The 27,323-nt window shown below is 42.2% G+C and overlaps 1 protein-coding gene across 1 annotated transcript in view; it reads right to left on the bottom strand.

The window, feature by feature from the left end:
* LOC138588276 (protocadherin-15-like) overlaps nt 1-27,323 on the bottom strand; it is a 170,563-nt gene that overhangs the window by 1,143 nt on the left and 142,097 nt on the right. Inside the window, exons 28-37 of the mRNA XM_069658288.1 lie at nt 23,992-24,207; nt 22,243-22,331; nt 20,410-20,586; nt 17,488-17,706; nt 16,119-16,127; nt 14,902-15,021; nt 5,933-5,954; nt 5,309-5,347; nt 5,096-5,169; nt 2,936-3,050 (exon numbers count right to left, since the gene is read on the bottom strand). Of these exons, the coding sequence (XP_069514389.1) occupies nt 2,936-3,050; nt 5,096-5,169; nt 5,309-5,347; nt 5,933-5,954; nt 14,902-15,021; nt 16,119-16,127; nt 17,488-17,706; nt 20,410-20,586; nt 22,243-22,331; nt 23,992-24,207 (1,080 nt within the window). The remainder of the gene's footprint in view (nt 1-2,935; nt 3,051-5,095; nt 5,170-5,308; nt 5,348-5,932; nt 5,955-14,901; nt 15,022-16,118; nt 16,128-17,487; nt 17,707-20,409; nt 20,587-22,242; nt 22,332-23,991; nt 24,208-27,323) is intronic.

The following is a 27,323-nucleotide window of genomic DNA, read 5'->3' as shown; positions in this document are numbered from 1 at the left end:
AGTTTTTTTCCACAAGATACAGAATATGCAAATTTCTCTGAGCTAAACCACACAGACTCAGCAGATAGCTGGCTTGTGCACAAAGTAAAAAGATCCCAGCATTCACAAATAATTCATGCCATAATTTAGTCCCTTGTCAAAGGAAATATGGCCCAAATGTATGCGTTTTTGAGGACTAAAGACTTTCATGTACTGACAAAACAATGCCCTCCTTAAAGCTCATTCAAGTTCCAAAACAAATACTGACATCTGACAATCAAATGCTGTTTTCGCTGCTATATAACAGCACATTTGACAGGAATTGTTGAAAAGGATTGTTGTTCTACTTAAGCATATTCATGCTATAACAAATCTAAGAGAATATCTTTAGATACTAGAATATTCCCCATTTTATAACCAAGAATCTACAGTTCAATGTTAGACCTGATTTTATGGCGAGAATTCTTAGTTTTCTCTGGAAAAGAGTATTTATGTAAAATCCTACAAAGAAATCATTTTGAAATAACAGGAAAACATTCAGTCAGAGCAGATAGTACCACAACGTGCAAAATCTCACAGCAAAAAAGACACAAGAGAATAGTGTTACCCAAAAAGTAAACCCAAAGAAACACAGCAACATCAAAGAGAAGAAGAGGTTAAAGATGTAAGAAGGAGAGCAAAACTAGGAAACTCTGCAGCAGGAAACCACCAAAGTTTTTTCTTGCCGGGGTAAATGAGAAAGAAGTGGATGTTTGAAACACTCTGTAGTGGAAAGCAGTATTTCTTCACTCCCATGCAAGGGTAATTGATTTTATTCACTCTTACTTCACAGTGGGTTATACATCTCTCTAGAAGGCGGTCGAGTTTCCTTCAGACTCTGAGTCGGCATCTGATGTCGCTTCTGTTTCTCCTGAACTCTTCGACACACTTCCTGTCTCCGATCCAGAGACACTGGATGAAGATTTGTCGGAGGAGATGGCATCCTCGTCCACCTCAGTGATCGGGGACAGTCCTCCGTATGTCTCTGCGGATGTCTCACCGATGCTTCTGACCTCAGAGCTGTATGGGGGACCAGTGTAGGGAGCAGAGGGCCCAGGGTCTCCAGATGCCACGCTGGACCTACTGGATGATCCTTGGTCACTGAGCTCGCTGGACGACTCTTTGCTCTCAGTTTCAGATTCTTCTTCTTCTTCACTCTCCTCTGTGATTGTTTCTTCGGATCTCCCACGGCTAAGGGAAGACTTTTGGGAACGCTGGCTACCACTGGTGGATCGGGAACCAACTGAACTTCTGCTTCCCAAAGAACTCTGATCCGACATCAGACTAATGGAAGAAGACCCTCCACCGGACTCCGACCCGGACATTTCTTTCTGGCTGGACCTACGAGATGAAGATTCTTCACTTCCTGACCCTGACTCTGCCTCGCTGGCTGTCCCCGTCCCTGACTCGGCCTCGCTGAGCTCTTCGCTGGACTTCTCCGAGGTTACGGCGGTTTCTGAGGATCTGGTTCTCTGTGACGACTTAACACTCGAGCCAGATAAAGATCCAGCACTGCTAGCGCTACCACTGCCACTCTTACTCTTACTAGCACTTTCACTTCTTCCGCTACCACTCCCACTCCCTGACTCGCTCCCACTTCCACTGCCGCTGCCACTGCCACTGCCACTGCCACTGCCGCTACCACTCTTGCCTGAAGCACTGCTCCCCTTGCTGGCCTCAGTAGCTGATGATCTCATAGAAGAGTGGGCAGAAGACCCACTTTCTCTAGTGCTCCCTGAAGCCTCCTCCTCCTCAGACTCTTCATCAGAGTCTTTCTCAGTTGCTGAACTCTTTTCTGTGCTTGTTTCCTTTTCTGTTGCCGAGCCTGTTCCTGACTCGGTTTCTTTCTCAGATTCAGACTCCTTCTCAGAGTCTGACTCTTTTTCTGACTCTGATTCTTTTTCTGTCTCTGATTCTTTTTCTGTAGCAGATTCTTTTTCAGTCCCAGATTCCTTCTCACTGGCAGAATCCTTGTCACTTTCTTCTTCTTCAGATTTAGACTTGCTTTCCTCGTCAGAATCGCCCGGCTCTTCATCATGCTCTTCCTCAGAGTCCACGGTGCTTTCGTTGGCATCATCCCGGTCTAAATCTACTTTCAGATAATCTCTGTCAACACTGCTCTTCTCTGAGGATTCCTCATCAGAGCCTTTCTCCTTACTGCTTCCACTTGTACCTGCCTCTGGCTCACTTTCTGTCACGCTAATAGACACTTTAGACTTCTTCTCATCCTCGCTGGCTGCTTGTGAGGCTTCTTCGTCTCTCTCGCTGCCAGAGGCCGATCCACGACTCACACTGCTCTGTGACTTCCTCCGCATCCGCAACTTGTTGCCCAAGTTGATCTTCTTCAAAACTTTGCCAAGCCGGCTGCGGGTTTCAGATTTGCTGTCTATAGGTCCCATCAGAGCCGGTCCATCAGTCAGACTCTCCTGGCTGTCAATCCGGCGAGCTGACATCAGTTTGGCGTAATCCTTGTCTTTTTTCCCGGCACCGAACATCTTGAACATCTTGGCTTTCTTCCATGGAGATGGGCCAGAAGGACCAGCGTCAGATGGCTGTTCTCCTCCCTTGCTTGCCGCCAAGAGTTTGCTGAGTTTCATGACAGACTTCAGTCTCTTGGCAGCCTTCGAAGGCTCGCCTTCCGCTGCTGGCTCAGCTTGTTCGATTTCATCCTCCGGCGGCATGTCTCTAAATGCAACCCTCTTTCCTGGACCTCTACCCCGCATGCCACCACGGCCCCTTCCTCTGCCTCCTCCCTAAGACAATCATATTTCATGTGATAATAAAGCCAAAATGTTGGAATGCCACACAGGGTTTTTACTGCTGGTTCAATAAAACATTGGACACACAACCTATTAAGGCAATAATAATTGACATTTTGACTGAGAACATGAAATTCCCATCGAAGGAAAGATATTACCTCAGGGCCATGAGGACTGTAGTAATACCCATCATCCTCCACGATCACCTCTCCATATTCATCATACATGGGAGTTATCAGCCTCCTCCGACTGCCGTACTGAGGAATGTCATACCTGAGGAATAGAGTCACATGAAATATTAACAATAATACAGTGTTTAGAAAAACTGTGGCTACATTGACTGTTTGCTTAGAGTTTTAATAATTTCTGAAGTAAACCAGACAAGATCAGCAACATAAGTTGATGAGTATTACTTTTGAAACATGTAAACATCTACATTCAGTATGATAAAAAGCAATAAAGAAATGTATAACTAAAAAAAATCAAACCTTCTGTCACTACCTATTTTCATTAAACAATGTGAAATCAAACTGATCCTAAATCTTCCTGTTGTATATCAGGTTGAAGTTTGGCCCAGTTATTCAGGATTTTGACCCTTTTTTGTAGATTTGGCAACATCTTTGATCAGACAGGCCGTAAATGGTGTGGTGATTTACTGCTCTTCCTAGAAATCACTTTGCAATTTAGGAGGAATGTAAGACTGAGCCATGCCGAGGCTGGCTGTGCTTTTTCAAAGAAAAATATAGATGTTGGGGTAATTTTCCCATCTTTGCTGAAGGTTATTATAAATTAAAAAATGCAAAAAGATGCTAAGATGGGTGCCCATGCAGAAATATGTGAAGCCTAAAAGTCTGAAACACTCAAATAAAATCAGTTTGCATATCTCTCATATTCCAGATTATATTTGGCTCTGCGACTTTCATTAGGGGAGTGTTAAAGAAGACTATCTATCCAACCACACTGCGGAAGACAGCTGTACACGTTTTGGCCAATTATCATTAAAATTCATAACAAGGAAGAAAAAATGTTTTTTAAAATTTTTCTATTGATGTTTTATATTTATAATTTATATTTTTATATTATGATTTCCTATTGGGGGCTCTGGTTTAGCTCAGTTGGTAGAGGCTACAGTCTGCTGATCATTTGGTGCACATCATCCCCCACTCTCTACTCTCCATACTTCCTGTCTCTCTTCAGCTGTCCTTTCCCTTAAAAAGCCATAAATACATCTTTAAATTAAATAAATAAAAATGTTCTATTGAGTTAATGGCCAAATGTAGAGAACATGATATAAAATCACTATAGATACAATATTCTGATCATATAAGAACCATTAGATTGCCTGCGTAAGTGTGTTGGGTGGCCTCAATAGGCTAATATCTTCTATACTGAGCGTGTAAAATATTCACATTCTACAAAAGAGGAGCTTTAATAAAGACACTGATTGCACTTTGCGCCACCGCCACCTTCTGATTGCTGGATTAAAAACTCGACCACTTATAAAGTGTACCGCCTAATGCAAATAGAAACGGATCTAAGGCATCTGGTCAGAGTGATGGCACACTCACTGGCAGTCGCAGCTTCTGCAATGAACTTTGTGACACGCCATTAAAACATAATTACAGCTCGTTCCGATGAGGGCAAGTGTGATTCAGACACGGCGAGCAGCAGCTGAGATAATTAGAGTTACTAAAGATGACAGGTAGGTCGGTAAGTAACCACAGAGGCAATTACAACACTTAATTTCAATATGGACAGTTTTGAACATTTGTCACATTTCCTTTCAGCGTTTTAAGCCCGTAAGGTGCAAAAGCTTCTCCGTCTCTTGATAAACTTGCAGCGTAATTCCCCGGAGTGGTGAAGTCACCTGCCACAGAGCGGCGCTTTTAATGAATAACAATTTCTCAGCAGCTGTTACGGCTTTCAGTTCCATGTTTTTCCTCTTTAAGACCATATGCACAATGTAACGTGCCAGCCCAAACACCCTCTATCCATTAAACCCTGGGAAAACACTCTCAGGTGCCAGGCTCAGGGCAGCATAATTGATCTCATTTGTCTGAGGCAGAGAGGGTAAACGCTCAGATGGAATGAACCTCTGAAGGGCCAGAATAAGTTATGCTTATAATTTTAGTCTGAGCTCCTTTTAAATGCACTTCTCACCCCAAGGACCGAAGCGCTTTGAGCTGCAAGGCAAGGTTACACTAAATAAGACCTAATGATGTAATTTTTTTTACTTTCACATATCTGATGGAGATCAGTTACATGGATTAAAAGTAAAACTGATGAGGGATGAGGCGGTCAGTAGGCCGCATGCTCACCCTTGGTCGTAATTATAGTAGTCCTGCGTGTAGTAGTCCTGGCCCGGGTCGATGCCTGACTCCATGGAGAGTTCCTGCGTTTCAGACAGGCAGAGAAAAGAGGAATTACTTAGCGCTCCTCAGAGAAAGACAGAAGAAGAGCAGCAGCAGGGTGAGTATACAGCAGAAAGACTACAATCCCTGTGAATTCAGAAAAAGCAGGAGTATTTCTACCTCGGGTCTCAGAAGAGATGGCCTCAGCAGTTGCTGTTGCTGCCAAAGATTAGTACAGAAGAAGGAAAAGGTATAGGAGGGATTGTCAGTAGAGACACAAACACAAGGAAGACAATTTAAAGAAGTAAAGAAGAGCAGGCCTATCTTGTGTTCAGTGCTTAGTCTATGTTATATGTGCAGGAGGAGCAAGGTGAAAGATTAATGGCAAAGCAAGGAAAAAGAGGGGATGACGGTAAGAAAAATCAAACATCCTGAATATGACGGATGCTGACAGTTCACAGATTATTTAAAAGCGATAAAAAATAGTTTATATCTAACAGAGTCACTTTATTTGGCCCCTGATTGTGTTTTTTTGTCCAAACAGAGGAGAAAAATCAAAATGCTTATCTGCTGTTTGACAGGACGATTGGAGAGCACGGCAGACCTTTTCGAATCAAACCTAAACTGTGATGTCAGTGTCAGAACTCCTATCAGCCCGACCGCATCTTAATCTCATTCAGTGTTTTCCCATCAAGCGAGTTGTAGATAAGAATAATAGGATATAAGCCGCCTCAAGCTGCCTTCAGAGACAAAATGTGTCGGCACAACAAGAAGGTAAAAAGCCATCGCAGCGGGAATGCTTACCTGTCTGCCGTAGCCTCGCCTCCTGTGCGCCGCAGAAAAAGAAACAAGACAAATAATGAATATGGATTGACAGCAATATTTCAAGTGCTTTCAGATAAATTAAATGTTCAGTCTACAGGACGAGCCTGTCTACATTCTGCTGACCAGTGAGGAAATTGCAGCTTTACTTACTGTGCATTTTCATGTGTTAAATTACAGAGTTGCAGACCTCAGTTCAGTTTGAAAAAAAGGGTGCCTTAGGCCACAATGTTATCATGCGTGTGTGGACAGCCCCCCCTCTCCCTTATCTCATCCAAACAGGGAGGAAAAAAGATACAATAAATGCAAATCAAAGAAAGCAGGGATGACTGGAATTTGAAAATAGTTTATACAGACATATCTAGAGCATCTCCTTCCAGATATGAAAAGGAATTACTGACTCGAAGGAAATTAATAAAATCTTCTCTGGTTTCCAAGTCATAATAAGAAGACGTCTTTTACCAGAGTAGGCGGAAATGTTTTTTTAAATTGAGTAAATCTTTCACCATAAAACAGATAAAAACGTCTCAGGGCTGCACCAGAGGACAACAGTGCATCTGCAGTGCACTCAGCACGAGTCAACGAGGAACAGCGAGTAATGGAGGAGCCCGACTGAAACCTCCAGGTTCACGAGCGTACAACTGTAACCTGTCCGAGCTCATAAATAATGACGACTTTCACACTCAGATATACGGCCAAGCAATGATGTGAGCTTCCTCTGGAGAGCTGTAATCTGTTATTATGGGCAGGGAGAAGGGGACAGGGCACGGCCATATGGCCACGCCTCCCGGGCACGGCGGATGATGGGAGAAGGATCTGATGGATGACCTGTTGGCTCGGCTGCTGGCTACTGCTGCTTCACGCAACATCAAGAAAAATGGCACAGTGGACGGCAGCTGTACGAAGTTTGCACAGGAGTGCACTTGGGGGAAGATCGTGATAAGGTAATGTTGGAAAAAAAGGGAGAGAGGGAAAATCATGACTTGAATGCTGAAGAACCAGGTGTAGCTTATCCACGCAGTAAGTTGATGTAGAGTTCAAATATAACAAGCTCTACATTTTTTATTGCAGAAAATGTGTTTGCATAAACACTGGTGAAAAAGCTTTCCTGACTCTGTCGAAGGGAAACAAAATCCGCCTACAAGCACCACTTAAGCTCTCCAATTAGCATGTTACATTATTTATATTAAACGTATAGAAAAACAGAGCAAAAGCATCAAGCTGCGGTTTATGGGGGTTAATTGCTGGACTATTTCTTGGCCTGGCATAACCCTCCATGGAAGATGTAATGTCATTTTTATACTTTGATTTCTCCTCTGATTAAGCAAAGACATAATGTGTTAATTAGTGAGCTTTTAAAGAGGCTGGTCGGCAGATCCAGGCTCACTTCTTTTTCACAGTTGCTTTGTGCTAAGCTAAGCTAAGCTAATCAAAATATCAAAATATAAGTCAAAATATATTTAAATTAAAATATCGTGCTGCAGAGATGCTCTGGCCTACACATCACACACAGACGTAAGTATCAAATATCTTTGTTTGTTACAGATCCCTGCAGAAAACACACCATAATCACTTTAATATGGTCTTCAATGAAATTGAGAAAAATGCTGTAAAATTATCTTTAAATTTAATATCGCAAATCATATCAAAATCAAAGTCAAAATAATTGCAATTAGATATTTTTTCAAAACCGTTCAGCCGTACCGCACAGGGACTGAGCCTCTGTATGTGCGACATGATCAAACCACTGAGCCAAACCGACACCCCTCTGATCAGCATTTCATACATAGATATTTATTATGGGCTTATTTTTGTGTGTCAAATGGTCTTTGGTATGTGTATCCAGTCAGATGAGTCAGCGTCAACTTTTTTCATTTCTACTCAAAACTTTGACTTGATTTTCACTACTCTTCTGTAGAACAATGCTCAAGAAATAGTTGACTCTCCAATAATCCAATATTTTTTTGTTGAACTACTTTTTCAATAAATCAAACGCCGTGAAATAAGAAAATAATCTTTTGATGTCCCATGCCGGTACTAATTCTGTCCAGTGATTTCATTTTCAACAGATTGTTTGCTTAAAGCTGCTTTGACGTTTTTTCACTTGGATACTTTCAAAATGCAGCTTTATCTCGCCGGCTTCTCCAAGTTGCCTACCCCAGCTTTAATTTTTAACAATGGCATAAAGTTTTAATTCTGCCTTCCTTGTGTTCGCCTTATCATGTTTCAGCCCTGATAGATCAGTCTGAACACAAAAGAGCATGATAAAACCAGCGGGAACGAGGGAAAATAAAGAATATCGTCTATTAATGCTTTCTGCTCTCTGGGTTGAAAAAAAAACAGCATGTGAGCTGCTATCCTTTTTAGAAAAGAGCTTACCCCATGTAGCGAACATGGAATACAGAATTAGCAGGCCTTCGATCTGCCCATCAGGGGGACGTGTGATGAATCAAACATTACAGCGCTCTGGATAGGGAGGTACTGCTAGGACTGTTTGCCTCGGGGCATCGAGGGTGAAACAAACACATGAAGGGTACATGGGGGGAAAAGACGGAGAGGAGTGGAAGTGAAAAACCTGAGCGCAGAAAGAATGAACAGAGAGGGGACAGATGCCGCATTGCAATGAGTGTAAAGAAGGTAATGGAATCTCCTGGGAACATGAGGAGGCCAAGGATCGGAGCGTATTAGAGCTAACTACAGGGGGAGAGAAAGTTAGAGAGGGGAACAGAGACAAATGGGACAGGCAGAAGGTCAGAAGGATGGAAAAGCAGAGGAGAAGCTAACAGTAGTTGACAGTCCCACAGGCAGCGGCCCTGGTTAACGATTGATTGGTTCTCTAATTAGCCTTTTCCAGTGTGCGGCTGAACATCACAGTGACTACTTTATCATGCTGGGGGGATCTGTGCAGACATGTGAATAGACAGGTCCCCCAGAGGTTGGCTCTCTTCATCCAACACGAGCCTGCCGGGGAACCCAGCCGATGTATTTTTCGCAGCTTCAACCGGCACAAGAAGATGTTTTCACTTAGAAGTGGCTGGCCTTGTCGAATCTGCATTCAGCTGCGTTACATTTAAATAACAGGATTTACTCTACCCTGCTGAAGTGTAACATCCGAGAAGAAAATGTAATGTTGGTTTCGGTGTGGATATTTCTGGATCTATTTTGTTCAAGTGTATATTTCCCACTGTTGCCTTGCTCGGGGGCGTCATTGCATCATGCATGTGTAAAGTTTATATCTCACATTCACTCATCACTGGATCTACTTCCTGTTAAATAGACCTAAATATGACCTAATATTTTAAGTGTCTGGAACAACTTTCTAAATATGATTCATCAACAAAATGTGTGATTATCCTGAACACTCTTCTTTGAAGCTTATTTCAAAGAATTTGCATACCTTTGGGAAATTCTTAACAGCTATGGTAATTTTACCTCATTTGAAAAACATCTAACATCATAATTTTTCCCTTTACCTAATTTGGATTCTGCAGGAGGCAAAAGCATCCCGAATTTTCATGCTCTATCTTTGTGAAGGAGGAATCAACATAAAGCAGCCAGCAAACACGGTGTGGAACAGACCCGAGGGTTGTGGGGTTTATAAATTTGGTGTTTAAGTATAAATTAATGAAAATAGCTTTGGTTAAGAGATGTTAATGTTAAGATTATGAACTCAAATAGCTACTTATACCATCAGGAACCTGCTAATCTGGTAACTCTAGGGTATACTTAACGCTATCATAGATCTCACAGCAGTGCGCATAATTAAAACATGCAAATGAACAGAGCCAAACTGATAGAGTATATGCAGACCTCCTTTATGTTACAATGCAAGCCTGTAAGCACATTAATGTGGCAGAGCGGAGTACATTTCTTGGCAGGTGACGCCAAGATTTGTAACAAGTAAAAAAGCATTTTGTTTCTAAAACTTGGCCAAAGCTTTTATGAAATACTACCAACTGTGCAAAAAAAGATAAAAAAGCTTTTTGGAAACAAGAGAAAAAACAGACACGGAGATGTAAAAACAGGAGTAATGAAAGCATGGACACGCAGAGATGAAGTCAGAACAGTGTGGTCTGAGAGGGAGAGTCGTCACTCGGCTCGGCAGTGTCTGGACTGTTTGAGATCAATTGGCTTGTCTGCTGAACCTCTGCAGCCACGTTGAGATGACTCGTTCCATTTTCTGCAAAGTTTATATCTAAGTCGATTTTGTCAGCAGAGTCGGGGTCGGCTGTGTTTGGCGTGCTCTGCCCGTTGCAAGGATCAGAGCCTTGAGGTTTGTTAGCACCCTCTGATTCCTCAGTCACTTGTGGCTTCTTAAACTTGGGCACCTTGCTTTTTTTGTCTACTTGGCTGTACAGGTTGGCAACAGACCTCTCTATCTCAGCTAGATTCTGGATGTTTTTAAGGATCCCTTTGAGCTCCTTCTTTTTCCCGACGTCCGTTTGAGGCAGGTCAGGGAGAGGGCGGTGTTTCCGTTCTGATACGGGGCGAAGCGAGGACACGGGGGGCAAAGAGGTGGGGACAAACTGGACGACGGGGCGCATGTGATCGCTAGCAGGGGAAGGAGGGGGAGGAAGAGGTGGCGGAGGTGGGGGAGCCAATGATTTATTGACTGGAGGAAGAGGAGGAGGAGGGGGAGGAACAGGAGAAGCAGGCGTTAGGTGAGGTTTATGAAGGTTTGAGGACGAAGGTGGAGAAGATGTTAGACTCGAGGGAGGAGATGTGGTCGGGGAAGGCGGACGCGGCTGCCGCGGAGGGGGAGGCGGCGGATTTTCTGGTGGATCTGGAATAATCTCCACGTGGATCTGACACGGCTGAACCGTCATGTAGCTGGAGATGCTGGAGCTGAACTTCCTGAGGACAGGTGGCGTCGGCTTCTGAGTAGCCAGGGGCCATGACTCATCTCCTTGAGTGATGATAATGCTGGGGGGCACGTCCCTGCCCACAGAAGAGGGGCCGTAATCCATAATGGAGAGCAGGGATTCGGAGGTCAGCTCTAACATGTCATCGCTGTCTCCATCCCTGAAAAGAATGGAGGAGAGGGAGCCCAGGGAGTCTCTGTTTTTGAGCGTTTGTTCCTGGAGGGCCTGTTGCTCAAACTGTCTGGCCTGCTCACGGACAGACAGCTTGCTCTCTGTTCTGCCACTCAGGTTAAGCATGTCTGAACTCTCCGGCCCTTTCCTGCCTCTCATGGCGGCCTGGAGGATCTGCAGCTCCCAGTCTTCTGGAGCCATAAGAACATGCCTTCGCGGCACCTCGTAACCAGGCTGCCCTCCGTGAATGCGAGCGGGCATCGACCAGACGCAGCTTGACCCTGCTGAGTGGGAAGGAGAAAAGGAGAACCGCTTTTCAGACAGACTTTTCCCCTGCGAGAAGTCATCAGGGCTGCCAGGGGGACTGTTGTCATCGTAGACAGGGTTGTGAGTGGTGAGGGGGCTGCGGTCGGAGAGGAAGGTCACGTTGCTGGCTGACTTGGGCAAGTTGACGTGCAGTGCTCCGTTGCCGCGAGCTGCAATGGCGCGACAGGCAAAGGCGCTAAGAATCCTCTGGTGTTCGGCCTCCTCAATGACAGACTTTTTAGCCCTGACACGGTAAAAGGTGGAGGTGAAGAAGAAAAAAAGGCTTGAAACAGGTGAAGATTGATGGTATGAGGAGGAGCGAAGCAAAGGCAAAAAGCTAGTGTTTCTGCACTAACTAATAATGACTCCAAGAGTTGTGACTGTTACTCAGATTGTTATAAGCAAATCCAACAAAGCCATCGTCTTATTAACCTAAATATCTTAATATATTGTTAATTTTCCAACTGCGTTTTGAGCATCTTCACTTCCTACAATGATAGAAAAACTTTTAGGTCTAAATTCATGCTTAAGAATTAAAATAATACTACTATTAAGTACTGATACAGTCAAATAGTTATGCCCACAGATGTGCTGGGCTTTGGGCCAAGGATACAATACAATATCAACATCCAACATCAGCCTATATTGGATGCATTCGTGCAATCAGTCACAACACTTAAGAGTTGTTTGGGGGACAAAACACAAAAGCAGACAATTGCCTAATGGGAAGGGAGATGAAGGACAGCTATAGTGATATATCTACTTAAGTGCAGTACCTCTAAACAAAGGGAGCTTTTCTGACTACATGGACGTAAAGCGTTTCACTAAGTGTAAGAACTACAAAACTCTCCAACTGCCACCACTTCACTTAGCCATCTAACAAAATAGGCTTTGCAAATTTTAAATGCACGTATGCAGACGAGTATACAAGACAAATCCTACAATTTTAATAAAGGTGAAGTGCACACCAAAAATAGATCTATATATACTTTATGAGTATGTTCAACAAAAGCTACAGCTACGGAAAAAGATAAGAGACCACTCCAAATGTTCTTTAAATCAGCACCTGTCTCTTCATGTCGCGGCCAGCCCAATCTCTAGATCTGAACCGCATTGAAAACCTCCTGAATGTGATCAAGAGGAAGATGGATGGTCACACGCCATCGAACAAAGCTGAGCTGCTAGTATTATTGTGCCAAGGGTGGCCTAACGTCACCCAACAGCACTGTGACAGACTCATGGAGAGCATGCCAAGAAATTAAAAATCAGGTTATTCCACCAAATATTGACGTCTGAACTCTTCCTAACTTAAAACATTAGTATTCTGTTGATAAAACATGAACATGAACTTGTTCTGAAAAACAGCTTTTTGTTGCAAATTTGTGTTATCTTAAAAGAGAAGTTCGGTATTTTTTAACCTGGGCTCTATTTTTTACAAATTTGGATGTTGAAATGACTCATGGGAACAAAAACTTTTGGAATCGGTCCAGTAGACGGCCTCCGCTGTAGCCACGATACGGCTGCAACATAAACCCCCGGGGCAATTGCGCCCGATTTAAGTAAGTCCACTAAAAGTGTTTGTTTTTACCACTGACAGGCTCAGATTGTGACCCCAGGTGTCCGACAACATAACAGAAATTATCCCTACAAAGATCGTCCTTTTTTTAAAGAGTAAGATCCTTTTTGTGTAACCAGAAACAGAAGTCTCGCTCAAGGAGAAGTCTCGCTCTGAAATCCCGGCGGTTGGTGAGATTGATTGCATGACATTTGAGCCAGAGTATACGGACGAAGAGCTCATAGAAAACAAAACAAAAACACTAACCTACGCTTTCTGTACACCAACACAACAATCGATACCAAAATCTCTCTCCAACTCTAACTCGCGTTTCCACTGTCCTGTTCAGGTAACATCTCACCACCTGCGGGATTTCAGAGCGAGACTGAGCGAGACTTCTGTTTCTGGTTACACAGAAAGGATGTTACTCTTTAAAAAAAGGACGATCTTTGTAGGGATCATTTCTGTAATGCTTTCAGTGGCAAAAACAAGCTCTTTTAGTGGACGTACTTTGATCGGGCTCATTTGCCACAGGGGATTATGTTGCAGCCATTGCGGCCGTATCACGGCTACGGCGGAGGTCGTCTACTAGACCGATTCCAAATGTTTTTGTTCCTATGAGTCATTTCAACACCCGACTGAACTTCTCCTTTAACCAGTTGTCATTTTCTGCAAATAAAATGAAATGAGGAGTAGTGAGTGAAGCTGTATGAAACAAAAGTTCATTTTACAGAAACACAAACCTATACTTTTAGCAGTGGTCTCTTAATGTTTTTCCGGAGCTGTATAACCAAGAGGGGAAACTGATCTTGTGCTTTCTTTACATTAAAACTAATACTACTCACAGACCTCATCGTCTAATGTTTAGGGATTACTTACTGCAGTCTGAATCCAGAGAGACAGGGGAATAGAAATGATGGAGAAGATAGAAACACAGACAGATGGAAAGCAGAAATGTCAGGTGTTGATGAAATGTGAGGCTCAGTGTCATCTTTTTTTGCATACACTGATGTATTTCCCGTGTGTGTTTCAGAGTATTCCAGACATAAGGCACACACACAAACACACTTCCTGTACAGAACACTTTGTGCTGTACACATTAAGTTTCAAGGCGTTCTAATGGGGCTGTTTATAAGACCAAGCTCCTCTTGTCTCAAGTGCCGGCTGGAAAATAACCCCCAAAATAAATGACACTCAGCTACAATACAATCCCCATGAGAGCTTTCCTCCTGCCATCGAACCAAGGGCTCCTGCTTGTTGTTGAGTGTTGGTCAACATCTGTTGTAAACATCGCAAAAGCTCTTTACAGCATGCCGTTAAATTTCCATTTTCTCTTTATTTTATAACAGCAATGAGATCGTTAGAAGCAGTATTTCTTTAACAAGCTGTAGATCAAAATTATTAAACCCAGCGGGGGCAGCAGTTTCAATTCAACCTCATTTAATCCGCAAGCATTAAGATTTCATTACACGTTCGGGGGTACAATTTAAAGTTGAAGTCTGATTGTGTTGATGGTAAAACATTCTGGATGTGGTGGGAGGCTAAGGAAGCAATCGATGTTGGTATTAATCAAAGGAAGCTTTAAATTAATTAATGAGAAAATCAATTACAAACACAGGCCAGATTCTCTTCTGTTCTCTTGTTTCTATTTCCAGTTTACGGTGGTATTTTATGAACTTAAACAGTCTTACCTTGAGGGAGGCTCTGGCAAAAATGCATACGCAGTCAAAGTAGAAGCACATACGTGAGCTAAAGTTTAATCAGCAGCTGTTCAGCAGCATTCAGGGTGCTATGCTTATAAAGCCCAGGAGTAGAGTTATCCATTGATTAATGGCAGCTACTAATATATTTTAAAAAAGCAGAACTAGTCGTCAGTTTGTAGGAGAAAAATAATATGATTTTGAAATCTAGACTACTGCTGGTTGCAAGCAGGAAAATACCAAGGAAGTAGTACCAGCATTCAACCTAAAAGCAATTTAAAGAAAGGAACCCAAGGAGCGAGATACAGTACCTGTGTGGGAGAAAGGATGGATAATAAAGGGTCACATTTGACTCACATGCTGCTGTCGCCCAGCTCTTCATAGAGGTTAGCAGTGGGAGCACCCGCCGGAGCTGTCTTCCCTCCTGGTGGTAAAGCCATCTGAATCCTGGCAGTTTTGGCACACTCGGCCTGTCGCCTGTGCAAAGCGTTAACACTCAAAGTTACCAAAGTTATTCTTCATGCAGAAAGACATGGAGAAAAAAAACTCATGCACAAACATGTGAAGAAAAATCAACCCAAAATCCATGTCTATGTTCCTTTCACATGTATGTTATGACGAATTAACTCTTTCTTTCTCATGTTGAGATTTTCCTTATGCATGAGGTGTCGACCATGTTTTTCTCACAGCACATGCTTTAAAGAGTTACCTGAACTGATTGGTGCTAAAACTAATGCTACCATTATGCTCCTTCATTTCTTAAGACATCAAAGGTTCAAAAAAGAATAACTTATAGATATAGTCTTATTTTATGTCAACAAAAACCTGAATAAAGCTTTTCCACTCAAAGCTGCTTTCACACTACATGTCACACACACACATTCGTACACTGATGGCAGAGGCTGCTACGTAAAGTGCCCAACTGTCAATCAATAATCATTCACACACTGATGGCTGTGCCACTGAGAGCAATTTGGGGTTCAATGTCTCGCAAGGACACTTTGACATGTAGACTGAGGGAGCTGGGGATCAAACCACCAACCTCCAAGACGACTCCCACTGAGCCACAGCCGCCCCAAAATAACCTTACAGCATTAAAGCCTTGATACATTAAACTAAGATATAACTCTAAATCATGAGCTTCGGTTTTAGATTTCATTGAAGAAGTTCAATTATGACCAGATTCTATTATTAATGCAGTTTTTATATGAGATACCAGAGAGATCATGTTGAACAGTGCTCAACATGAGAGCTGAATGAGAGGACATTAGCACAGCACTATGAGTCGCGTTGACTTTGGGTTGATTTTCCTTCTGAATGCCATCATATTTTCCACATGAAGAGAAACCGTTCTGCTGAATTAAACATTCATTGTGTTATCTGTAACCCACAAGATGAATCAGTGTCGCTCTATGTCATTATGCCCGAGACATTTCAAGAAGGGTGACGTTAGCTAGCATGTTTTTTGTTCATCATCTTCACACATTCAACTCATCTTTTAATAATTAATGAATAATGAGGATTCAAGCAATGAAAGAGGGATCACTTGTAAAACATGAAGAATAATTACTTACTCTTTGAACCTGGAGATTGGTTTTGATTCGGAGAAAGGGAGAGGAGAGAGGAAGGGGGAGAGATAAGGGACAAAAAGAGATTGGTTATTACATCGCTCAGCAGACTGTAATTGTAATGGATTAAATGTCAGGTAGTCTTTTTAAAATAGAGACAGATGATTGTTTAAATATTAAGAATGATTTATGCAATCCTTTGTCAGACATCAACATATATTTTAATAAAATATTTATCTATATAACCACAAAACTGAAGAAAACTTTCTTTATGTCCTCTCCACTTTCTATGCAAAGTAGGAAGCACTTAAGCCTCCAGCAGTGGCTGCAGGGCTATACCCAAAAGTAGCAACAGCTTCTTTCTAAAGTGAATCTTCTATGCTGGATGCCACCATTACTTATTCACAACAAAATTCAATTATTCCACATGAATAAACAGACTCACGTTATAAATATTATACTCACTCCTAAATGTCGGCAGTAGTGAATTATGTTGACACACAGAGATGAGAAAATGATTTCCTAAATCATTGAAATTTACCAATGCAATGTCGCCACCAACAAAGCGCCATCTGCTCTGACAGTTTGCGCGTTAGGTCTAATGTCACCATCAACAGCTTTCTGCTGTGCGTATAGTCTGTGCATTTGTGTAGGGACAACCACTCCGCCCATCTGCTGTGAGTAAACATTTCCCAAACATCGACGTGTATGGAACGCTGGCTGCATGCCAACTATTAGAGCAGATAAGAACCCGACTGCTGTCAAACAAGAGTTCAATTATCTCAAAGATCTGAATAATGCTTGAGACAAAAAGCATCATATTTTTGTAAACTGCATTGTGTGTGTGTGAGAGAGAGACGGAGAGCTCTGTTTACTGTGTGTGTGCCAGCCAGTGATGATTAAGTAGCGTGAAGACGCACTGTGACGGTCACAATTGGCTGTAGATATTTGTCACAAATGAGTGTTAATTAATCTGCTTTCACAGAGCATGAGCAGGGAGATTAGCCCAGCAGAGTGCGCAGTCAGCATGTCTGATGAGGGAGAGAGAGAGATAGAGACACGGACAGAAAAAGGCAGCAACCAAGCGGGAAGTGCTTTATCTATATCTTAAATACTCAACAAATATTTTTGATTAATGCAGTTTGTGGTTTTGCCGGGCCCTCGGGTGCAGGATGTAAACAATGCTTTACAATCCAACAATAAATATCTGATTTGAGGATCCAAAGCTTTGGCTAAAACCGGATGTAACACAATAGCTCCAAAGACAAGGGTCCGCCTAATTAAAATATATTTCCCTCTTTATTCCCTGACAACCAGTTAAAGATGATTAACGATCGCAGAGGTCAGTGATTATTACCAAGGCGAGCGTACTCACTGTTTGTATGTGACCATGACGATGAGGATGGCAGGGATGCAGCAGAGGATGATGATGATGGCCAGGGCCAGGAGAGCCCCCTCAGTGTAGCCCACAGCCTGGGCCGCTTTCTTCACACTGGCCACGATGTCTGGAGAACGGATCTCGAGGATGCGGCCACCCTCGCCCAGGTACGGCTGGAACTCCTTGTTGATTTCCAGAACATTCCCATCAAGGAATCTGTAATATAAATCGCATACTTACAACATTGAAATGAATGGTTTTCAAGCCTCAAAGTAGTTGGGTAAACTTTTAAAGATTTAACTGGGTTTTACTTGCCCCACCCACAACTGTTCTGGTTCAATCTTACACTCTTGTTGTTTTTGGCCAAATGAGGCAGCAGTTTTTATAAAAAAGAAAAAAGAAAAGATCCACTGTAGTTTAGAGACTTGTTGGTGCACATATGGGAGCATTTAGCTGCTTAAGTGCCAAATATTTCCCCTAAAGGGAACCTATTTTAGCTTTGCAATCAATTTTTCTATTAATCTAATGTGTTTTTGAATCACGTTGGTGAAGTTTGTTTCGTTTTAAAAATTGTATATATATTTTAATTTAATTATTTTTCTGAGCCTCTCCTTCCTCTTGAAACGAACAAGCCGTTGTGCCATTCAAAGGTTAGACCTTAGCCACGATTGGCTGACAGTATTTGGAGTGCCCGCATAGCCCCTCCCCCACGCGTGTGATCCCACACGGGAGAGTGGCCAAAGTTGTAGAAAACATGGCCGCTCTAGGATCGGTTATTCGGCCTTATATGTACGAGCCAGAATCACCTGGAGGTATCGGAATGGTAAGTTGAAATCTTGACTTGACTACAAGCTCCTGCAAGAAGGCAGCCTGAGGTGAATGACGGTGAATGACGATTGGTCAATTTTAGCGAAAGCAAGATTCTACGTAGAAACCTGCAGCTGTTCTGAACGGCCCATTTCAGAGGCAACCTTTTTAAAAATGTAATTCTGGAAAAACATGTAATTATGCCGTTTTTGCTTTTTCACTGTAAACAATAAACACCCAAAAATGTGAAACCCAAAATATGAGAATATCCATTCAAAAGATACGGCCCCTTTAAGAGTTGGTGGAGACCAAAAACAGAGTGAATATTTGACTTGCATTCACCCTGTGGCCAGAAACAGGACTCCAAATGAAAGACAATGCTGATCTGTAACAGCATGATGATTAAATGAGACATTTCTAGCTAATATACAGGTCAACACATTACATAAATTACACATACATTACACATAAACATTTATAATGTCTCAATGTTGTGTTTGTAACTTGTATAAACTCATCTCATTTGCAAAGAGAATTATTTCAAGGTCATAGTATCAGGTATAATAGATTGGAATTGCAATTAACATTATACAAAAGGGAACATACATAACAAGCATTCCACCCATTGTTGTGTCAATGGGATTCTGTTACAATAACCAGAGTGCCATTCAAACATTCTGCATCACCGGAGTGAGCACACTGCCACATCCAATTACTGTCATACTTGTTTTCCTATAGGTGAACAAATGAGTGGAGATGAAGGTCATCAACTGGTCTCCCTTGCAATCTGTCCTCTAGAGATCTCAAATGGTAGCGAATGCTGTGTTCAAGGTGGCAAAAGGACACTCGCATGCAAGAATCCACTTACTATGTCTTCTTTCTCCCTCTGACAGCAAAGTCACAGACATATTACATGTAATTACCTCACAATAGTGTCAGACGTGCGCTGAATGCATAAATAGCTTTTCTCCTCGAGAAAGAAATGATTTTCCTGACAGTATCTGTATCCAAGGAAGCAGATTCGCAGGGATGTAAGACGCCTCTTTCAACATTAGCTTGGCTTTCTCAGAGGCTGCCACTTGCGATAACAGCGACACTCACAAGCTTTGGTTTCGAAAAAAGCTTTTTTAATGACGCTTCCCGTGGCTCTAGCCTTCATCCCTCACTTAAAAATCAGCTGAGACCCTCATCTGATGGTCAAGGACACTGAGATAATGTCAATAGATTAATTCAGTTCATACACAAAGCACCTCTAAATGTCATTCCAGTGGAGCTTTTCCAAATGAACTGAAATGGTAACAAACTCATTCCAAATATAAGAGGCAGTTTTCTCAGCAGCCATGGATGAGGAAAAATAGAGACAAGATGGTGTCAGATAGCTCAATGTAAAGCTAGAGGGAGAGTAGATCGGTAGTGAGTGACTAGGACAGCTCAGATGGTGTTGCCTATTGATTGGCAAGTCACATGCTCTAATGGAGTTAAGATTGGTGTCTGATCGGTTTGACAAAAAGAGCTAAAAAAAACAGTAGAAAGGTGAGAACAAGCCAAGGCCAAGGACTTTTTTCTCCTGATGGGATGTTAAAGTGTCTCGTAGGCACTTTTGTCCCCTTAAAAGCCTGCGAACATGGCCTCTCACTGGTCCTACAGCGTTTTAGCACACAGAAATCCCTTGATCTCTATGTCCCGAAACAAAAGGAACAACGCGTATATCTGGCATATCTCCAGGCTTCTGGAACAGCCTTTGAGACGCTGTCATGACAGGTTGAAGGACTGATTGAAATGCTCCCTGCCTCGCTCTCACTGTGTTGCTCCCTAACCTCGAGCCCTCTTTTCTCTCCGGATATCTGCCCCTTTTCAATGACATATGACAGATTTGGTGCTCCGGCTGGATAATCAAAGTTTCAAAAAGAAAGTAAAGCCAGTAGCAAAAATGGAGACACTGTTGAGGAGGAAGCCAGGGAGGGCTGAGGAAGAGACATTTGCTGACTCACTGTTTGGCCAGAGGGTAAAGAGAGGCTGTGGGGTAAACATTCAGCACAGCAGGGTCATTAGGACATTAATCTATCCCAAATGGTGGACTGTGCTTTTGTAATAAAATTCAGTCTCACTCACTTGAAGAGCTCCTTGGGCGAAATGGCTCTGTTCGTGAGCGGGTCAATGGCGTACACCATCAAGTCAGACTTGCTGTAGTCCTCTAGTTCAAAGCCATCTCCATGACGTCGCGGCCCGATGGACTCTACGATGACCTTAGCACCTGGTATTTGGTCCTGGACGTGGCGCTCCAGAATTCTGAAACGAACACAAAACAATAAGTCTAACTTAGAGGAAAATGGCCGCCGTGAGAATATGGTAAAGTGGTTATATGACAGCATGCTAAGGTTGGGAAGCTAACTGATGTCTTCCAGTTGAAAGTCGTTTAAACACAGGCAATTAGACAAATGGTTTAATTTCACCATCATCACTGTTAAGCAAGACAATAGATGGTAAACATTTGGAGGGACATAGGTCCATATTTCAAGTGATAACATATTTGATAGCCATAATGCTAGCATTCAGCCATTACTGTTAGCTAAGAAGTAGCTGAATGCTAATGCTACCTTTTGACTGTGTTGTATGACACAATAGGAAAGATGTTATTTGCTAAAGTTAATGTTAGCTAGTAAATGGTTAATGCTATTGTTAGCTGTTGTTTGAAGGCAGCTTGTGGGTACTTAAAAATGTAGTTTTCACAATGCAAAGGGCAATAACTTCTTTCCTATCATATCTTACCAGACTTTCACAATTTAATGTAAGGTTATGTTGAAGCATTTACCAGCTTCATAGCTAACAGAAATATAAGCTAAGAAATTTATAGGATATGACATTATAACAGCCTTCGAGCTTCCGACCCTCAGGCTGCCGTGCGAATATGGTCAATTAAGGTGTAAATTCAAAAAAGCAATTAATGTCTGGACTTATATACTTTAGATTTATAAATCCAAGTGCTCAGTACTCCAAGCCATTCCTGGCACCTCTGTGCCCAAAGCTATATGAGAGCCACCAATCTTAAGTACCCCACTCTGGAAATGATTGTCCCATTTGGGCAGCAGTTTTCTTCTCCACACCGGACTCTTGGCAAAGCATGGCTCTGATAATCCCCTTCAGGCAAGGAGGAATCCACACCTCACATTACAGCCAATAAAGGAAAGCCTTGCTGTCTGCATTTGCCAAGGTGGATAAGGCGCCTGAGCACTCAGGTAAAATGACCCTGGATCATCACCAGCAATGTGCAAAATCAAAGACCTCTCAGATGACTTCACCGCAAAGAGCTTAACACATGACTAATGTGTGTGCTTTTCAGCCTAAAGAGCACAGGGGAGAGACACAGCAAGCTCTTGACAACAACTATTAACGCCCATTTGCCTTTCAGATTGACTAATTAGACTAAACAGTGTGGCCCCAAGAGCAGCAAGAAGATGTTCGACGAATCTCCATCATTAATTAATTTGGATGAAGAAAAAAAAAGACTTCAGAGGATAGACTTCACGGTCTCATTGGCTAATTAAGGATCTTAATTCACGTGTCTTTGGTTTTTAAACAACAAAAAACAAGCATTAGGTAACATTTTTTTCCAAGTCTGTGACTATTTTTAACGATTAATTTGCCATTAACAAACTATGTTGGCAAAGCACTGAACAAAAAGATCCAACCAATTTGTCAGTGTCAATTGTACCTGAAATCAATTATCAAGAGGAAAATTAGAAGGCAAGAAAATGTACTTCAAAAGGAGGAGATATGTAGAGATGGATCTGGTGAAATATTAATATTTTCTGTCGCTATTTCACAGTAGATTGCTCTATAAGCCTCGCATTATGAAAACATCAATATTGGTTTCCTTTCATTTAACAGGCCAGCAGGGTAAGCAGTGTTTTACTTTCATATTTCCATCCCGTTAAAATGTCTTACCTAATGAGCTCCTCCCGATGCTCCTCCACTAAAGTCGGTGGGACAGTGGACACAACAACCTGCATGTCCAACGCGTTCACCACAGAAACCTGAGAGAGAGAGAAGGAGGGAAAGAGAGAAATGAAGGACAAATAGGTAAACAAGAAGACAGCAGAAAATAAAGTCGAACAGTGATTAAATTTACATTTGTCCTGCTCATTGAAATGCTTCTTACAATGAACCAAATGAGACCCCCTGATTGCACTCTGTATCGGCGCCATGCGGTAAACTTAACAGCACCTAATTCTGATGCCGCAGTTAAGTGCATAGGCAACAGCCTCTGTGCTCTGAAGCCAAATCTCCCGTGCGGCTCCTGTGAAATTAGGTTTCCCCTTGAAAATTAACGAGCACCATGGTTAAGCACTCGCTGCTCTCTCATGTCGAGGCAATGTCCCAGACCCTTCTCCTGTCTCGTTAGAGGCTTGTTAGCCCGACATATTTCACTGAAACGAAAAAAAAATAAGGCCTGCCACAGTTGGGAAAGATAAGCGCGGAACTGGGGGAAGAGCTAAATCCAATCACAGCGGGGAAGCGGGGGCATTATTGGGGGAACGGAAAGCTTGCACAGGGACGAGAGGCGTACAGACAAACATTCAGAGACATACACAGACAGCTGTATTAAAGATGGCAGATAGATAGATAGCAGAGGCAACGTGTTGATCATTGTGTATCTATTGTGAATAAATTAATACACTGGAACCTAAAATATCATCATCAAGGTTTAAAATTAACAAATGAGTGTAAGCAAAAAGAGGTTCTCATAACTGAATAAACTGAACTTACTCTGACTTAGAGAGAGTTTGTGGTTTGTTTTCATGACATGTTTTGATATATGCCTATGGTAAAACAATTCAGATTTTTAAAGAAGTAACATTATGCCACTATTTAAAAAAAACTACACAAAAATAAAACTTGAACGCCTGTTCTTGCATTATTTAACTTGGTTGAGCGGGTGCAATCTCCTGCAAAAAATGTATGACGCTTTACGGGACTCTTTTCTGGCAGGAAGCACTACAGCAAAACTTCCCACATTTTCCAGTCCTAGTCTGGTATAATCAGCCCAGGCGTCGTGGCAGAGGTGAAGCAACTGAGGAGGACAATGATGCCAAGGAGAGATACACTCCACATACAAAGTTTTTAATGTAGACTTTCTCTACAGAAATAGTTCATAGCATCTTGGGATAGAATATCACAACACAACTATCATGTCAGTCCGTTACAGAGCTAACTAGCATCGCTCTATTAAAGGGAAACAAGTCTTGCACATTCATGGTAAGATGAGGAATCACCATATTAAACCCTGGTTTCTGCAGTTTAAACATGCAAAGGTAATCTGTGAGCTTTAATGCCTCTGTTGGTAGATTTCTTTACCTTTAGCCAGAGCCAGGCCAAATGTTTTCAACTGCTTCCAGTCTTTGTGCTAAGCTACAAGTGTGGTATCATCTAAATCCTCTACGCTTTAGAACCATAGAAGATATTGTTTTCACAAGCTGTGCAGCACTCTCCAATCACCACTTGACTGTTTTTGACTGGTGGAATGCCCCTTTAATGATTGTATACAGGAGGCAGAGACACCGTGCTGTGGAAGCTGCAACATGCAATTAACATGTCACTGGTGTGCGAGCTTACAGAGAGTCTTCACCATTGTACACTGTTTACATTGTATACAGCATATCTATAATTACAAACATACACAAACACTATACTCACCACCACTTCAGCACTGCTGCTGAGGCCGCTTCCATAGTCATCTGTTGCAATCACTTTAAAGGTGAAGTAGGACCTGCGCATGTTTCGAAACATGATGGCCGACTTGATGATTCCCGTGTAGGTCTCGATGACGAAGCTGTCCTGGCCCTCCGGTGTGGGTGGGATAATCAGCCGGTAAGCCATCTTACTGTAATTCCCTGTGTCCTTATCGGTGGCCTATAACACACATGTGGGACACACATAGTTACACTGGCCTTATATTTCAAAATGTGAGATTGTAATACAGCCTGAGCCATGCTTTAGCTCTCGAGTATGATGGCGGCTGTTTGGTTCTGCACTTCTGGCCACTTCCCAATCAGTGATATCACAGGAGATATTTGTTTTTGACCCCTAATGGAAACACCTGCTGCGGCTTCAGTGAATTGTGCCAGAAGAGCAAAATGCTTGTGAGTCTAAAGAGAAAACGCTGCAGATAGAGTTTTCTTCCGTGTGTAATTCACTGCTGATTTACCCCCAAAAGTCCCCCGTGGTGCATCAATCACGCTGTTATTTATCACACAATTATTCTGCCGTCATGCGAAAAATCTAAACAATTCATTTCTCTCACAACAACAGACCATAAAAGCTGTCTGGTTATAGAGCTGGAGGTTTTTTCTTGGGGGCGGTGGTGTCAAGTTGTCTAAAGATGTCAGAAACATTGATGGACATTTATAATAATGTGATTAAAAACAACAACCACTGACTACAGTGGAAACAATTGACTGTTTCTATTAACAACTCATTGCATACAGCTGAGACACAAGATGAAAGAGCGGAGCCTTAAGTTACGACCCCCCTGCTGGTTTGCTCATAATATTTTCCAAGCTGGTTGGAAAGGAAGGAAAAGCAAGAGAGCTGCAGATGGAGGCTTTTGAGTGATCTCTACCTGAAGAGGTAAATGGACTGTACTTATGTACTTTTCTGGTCTTCAGACTACTCAAAGGGCTTTTACACTACATGCCACATGCTTTCACTCACACATACATACACTCTTGGCCAAACCCACTATTCAAAGTGCATCTACAGCGAGGAACTAACTACATTCAGACAAAGGCCTTCGGGAGCAATTTAGGATTCAGTGTCTTGCCCACGGCCACTTCGACATGTAGACTGTAGCAATCGGGATCAAACCGCCAACCTTCCAATTGGGGGACGACCGACTCTACCACTGAGCAACAGCCGCCCCTTAGTAGCTTCTTACCCATTGTAAAGGGTTAAAGAGGAGGCATGTTTGGCTAAGCTCTACCAGTCCCTCTACATTAGGAAGAGTCACTGAACTACAGCTATATGCTTTGCTCAGCCTGGGCTTTATAAGGTCATTGTATCACACTTCAGAGCAAAGCGAATTAAAGACCATAATTAATGTACAATGGCTTCCATACTTACTATAAAGAAGCAGTTTAGCAGAATTAGATGGTTATTCTTTTAGATATTGGCTTTATACTTGTAGAGTCATGTAGAATGAGGTATAAATGTGTGTGTAATGTTTCCCCAGAAACAAACCCTGAAGGACGTGGTCCTCCCAAATGGGCCCTTTGGGTTTCTTAAAGGTGGCGGTGGGAATAAAACTCCCCACAGCCACCCACTGATTCTATCAAAATTATTGACGAAGGCAAAAAAGGGACCAGAGAGAAGTGGGTGTCACTGGTCAGAGGGGAAAGAACATTAATGGGAATGAAAGCATCGAGTTTTGAACAAAACATTAACACATAATCGCCCTTTAAGCTAAGTTCGCAAAAACTTGCTAGCAAACACTTGCTACACAGAACACATACAGCAGGTACAAATCCACATTATAAGTCATTCTGGAGTTGTGTTTCTGTACACCCTGTCTAACATTCACTCTCTTTTACCTCTGTTTGGGGTCTCTATATCTGGCTCTTCAGCTGCTAAAATCTTTGCTAAATGTGTTGCTAAATCTTCTTAGTTACTAACTTTGTCAACCTGATAAGGTACTCCAAAGTGGTCTTTTAATTTTTTCCACTGAAAGCTGTTTAAACTCACTGTTAGAGCGATGGCAAGGAAACATAACAGCAAAGATGTGGGCCGAACAGGGAAACAACGAGCTAAATCCTCTGTAAAGCTAAGGTGGATGCAGCTTCGGGTGATAATAGGTTAATCACTAGACATTTAAACTGGAAATATTACATCTGCCTTCTGAGCTTTTGGTGATTTTAGGCAAGTATTAACGTAATTTCTTCAACCAAAACACAACAAGGACAAAGGTAAAAAAGGTTTAAACCATTTATCCTCAAAAAACCCTCATAGTTGGCAAAAAAAGTGAATTCTTGACCTCTAAGAAGAAGTTCTGACCGGCCACTAAGCTCACACGCAAGCATCAATTTTCAGAGAGCCTGTCTGTAGAAAGTGACACTGATAAATAGGAGCAATCTCTTTTTTCTCCTCCAGCTATTGGCAGGAGGAGAGGAAGGAGGGGCAAGGTCCCACAGAGAGAGCTGCATAAATCAACAAAGTGAGATATCCTTACTGGGGGAAAAAATCACCAAATATATGCACACGCATTATTTATGTAGGGCAAACCTTTTAAACTGTCACTGAGTGAGGTTTGTTTGTAAGAGGCCACAACGCAGCGAGGGGGGGAAATATGGATCCAGATGGTTTACCTTAAAAATCCTTCAGAACACCAGATATTGAACTTAAGACATCTCCTTGTTGTTCAGAAAGTGTTTCATCGTGTTTGAAATTAGAGGCCAAGCTGTCGAAGAGGGAGCTGAGAGAATGTGTCATTTGGCTACCCGTGAATCTAATTACTTACTGATTAAAAAACAGGGTCAAGTAAGTGTCACAAGGCGCACGGTGTAATCATGTAATCAGTGTTTTCTTCTAAACAGCACATTTTACCTTGTAAATGAAATATTTCTCACATATCTTTTCCACTCCACTGAGATTAGACTTCAGCAGCAAAGATTATTTGTTAATGTAAAAATGTCTATTGACTTTTTTATGTTCTGATACATTATCTGACTGAAGGAGAAGTACAGAGGTTATGATCACATGGAAAACGGATGCTAAGCTTTAATACTAATTAAGTCAAATACAAAAGCTTTACTCCAAACCAGCCTTGGCCTCTGGGAAATTATTGATAGCACTTGACCCACAATTTCACACTTTGAGGTTTTCCAAGGAAGGCAGAAAAGGAATTCAGAATTGGTCGGGGAGGAACTGCACAGAGGATTGACTATTAAGGGCCTACATGAAATGGGTTTTACATATTTAGAGGACCTTAGCAATGAGCATTCTTAATCAGTCATTATTTCAGTCATCTCCATCAT

This window comes from Semicossyphus pulcher, unplaced genomic scaffold, assembly GCF_022749685.1.
Source record: "Semicossyphus pulcher isolate SPU_LCO1_2020_fin unplaced genomic scaffold, fSemPul1.0.p SCAF_12, whole genome shotgun sequence".
In the NCBI taxonomy this organism is placed as follows: domain Eukaryota; kingdom Metazoa; phylum Chordata; class Actinopteri; order Labriformes; family Labridae; genus Semicossyphus; species Semicossyphus pulcher.
Note: the sequence above shows the minus strand (reverse complement) of the source record. Positions and strands in the feature narration are given on the sequence as shown.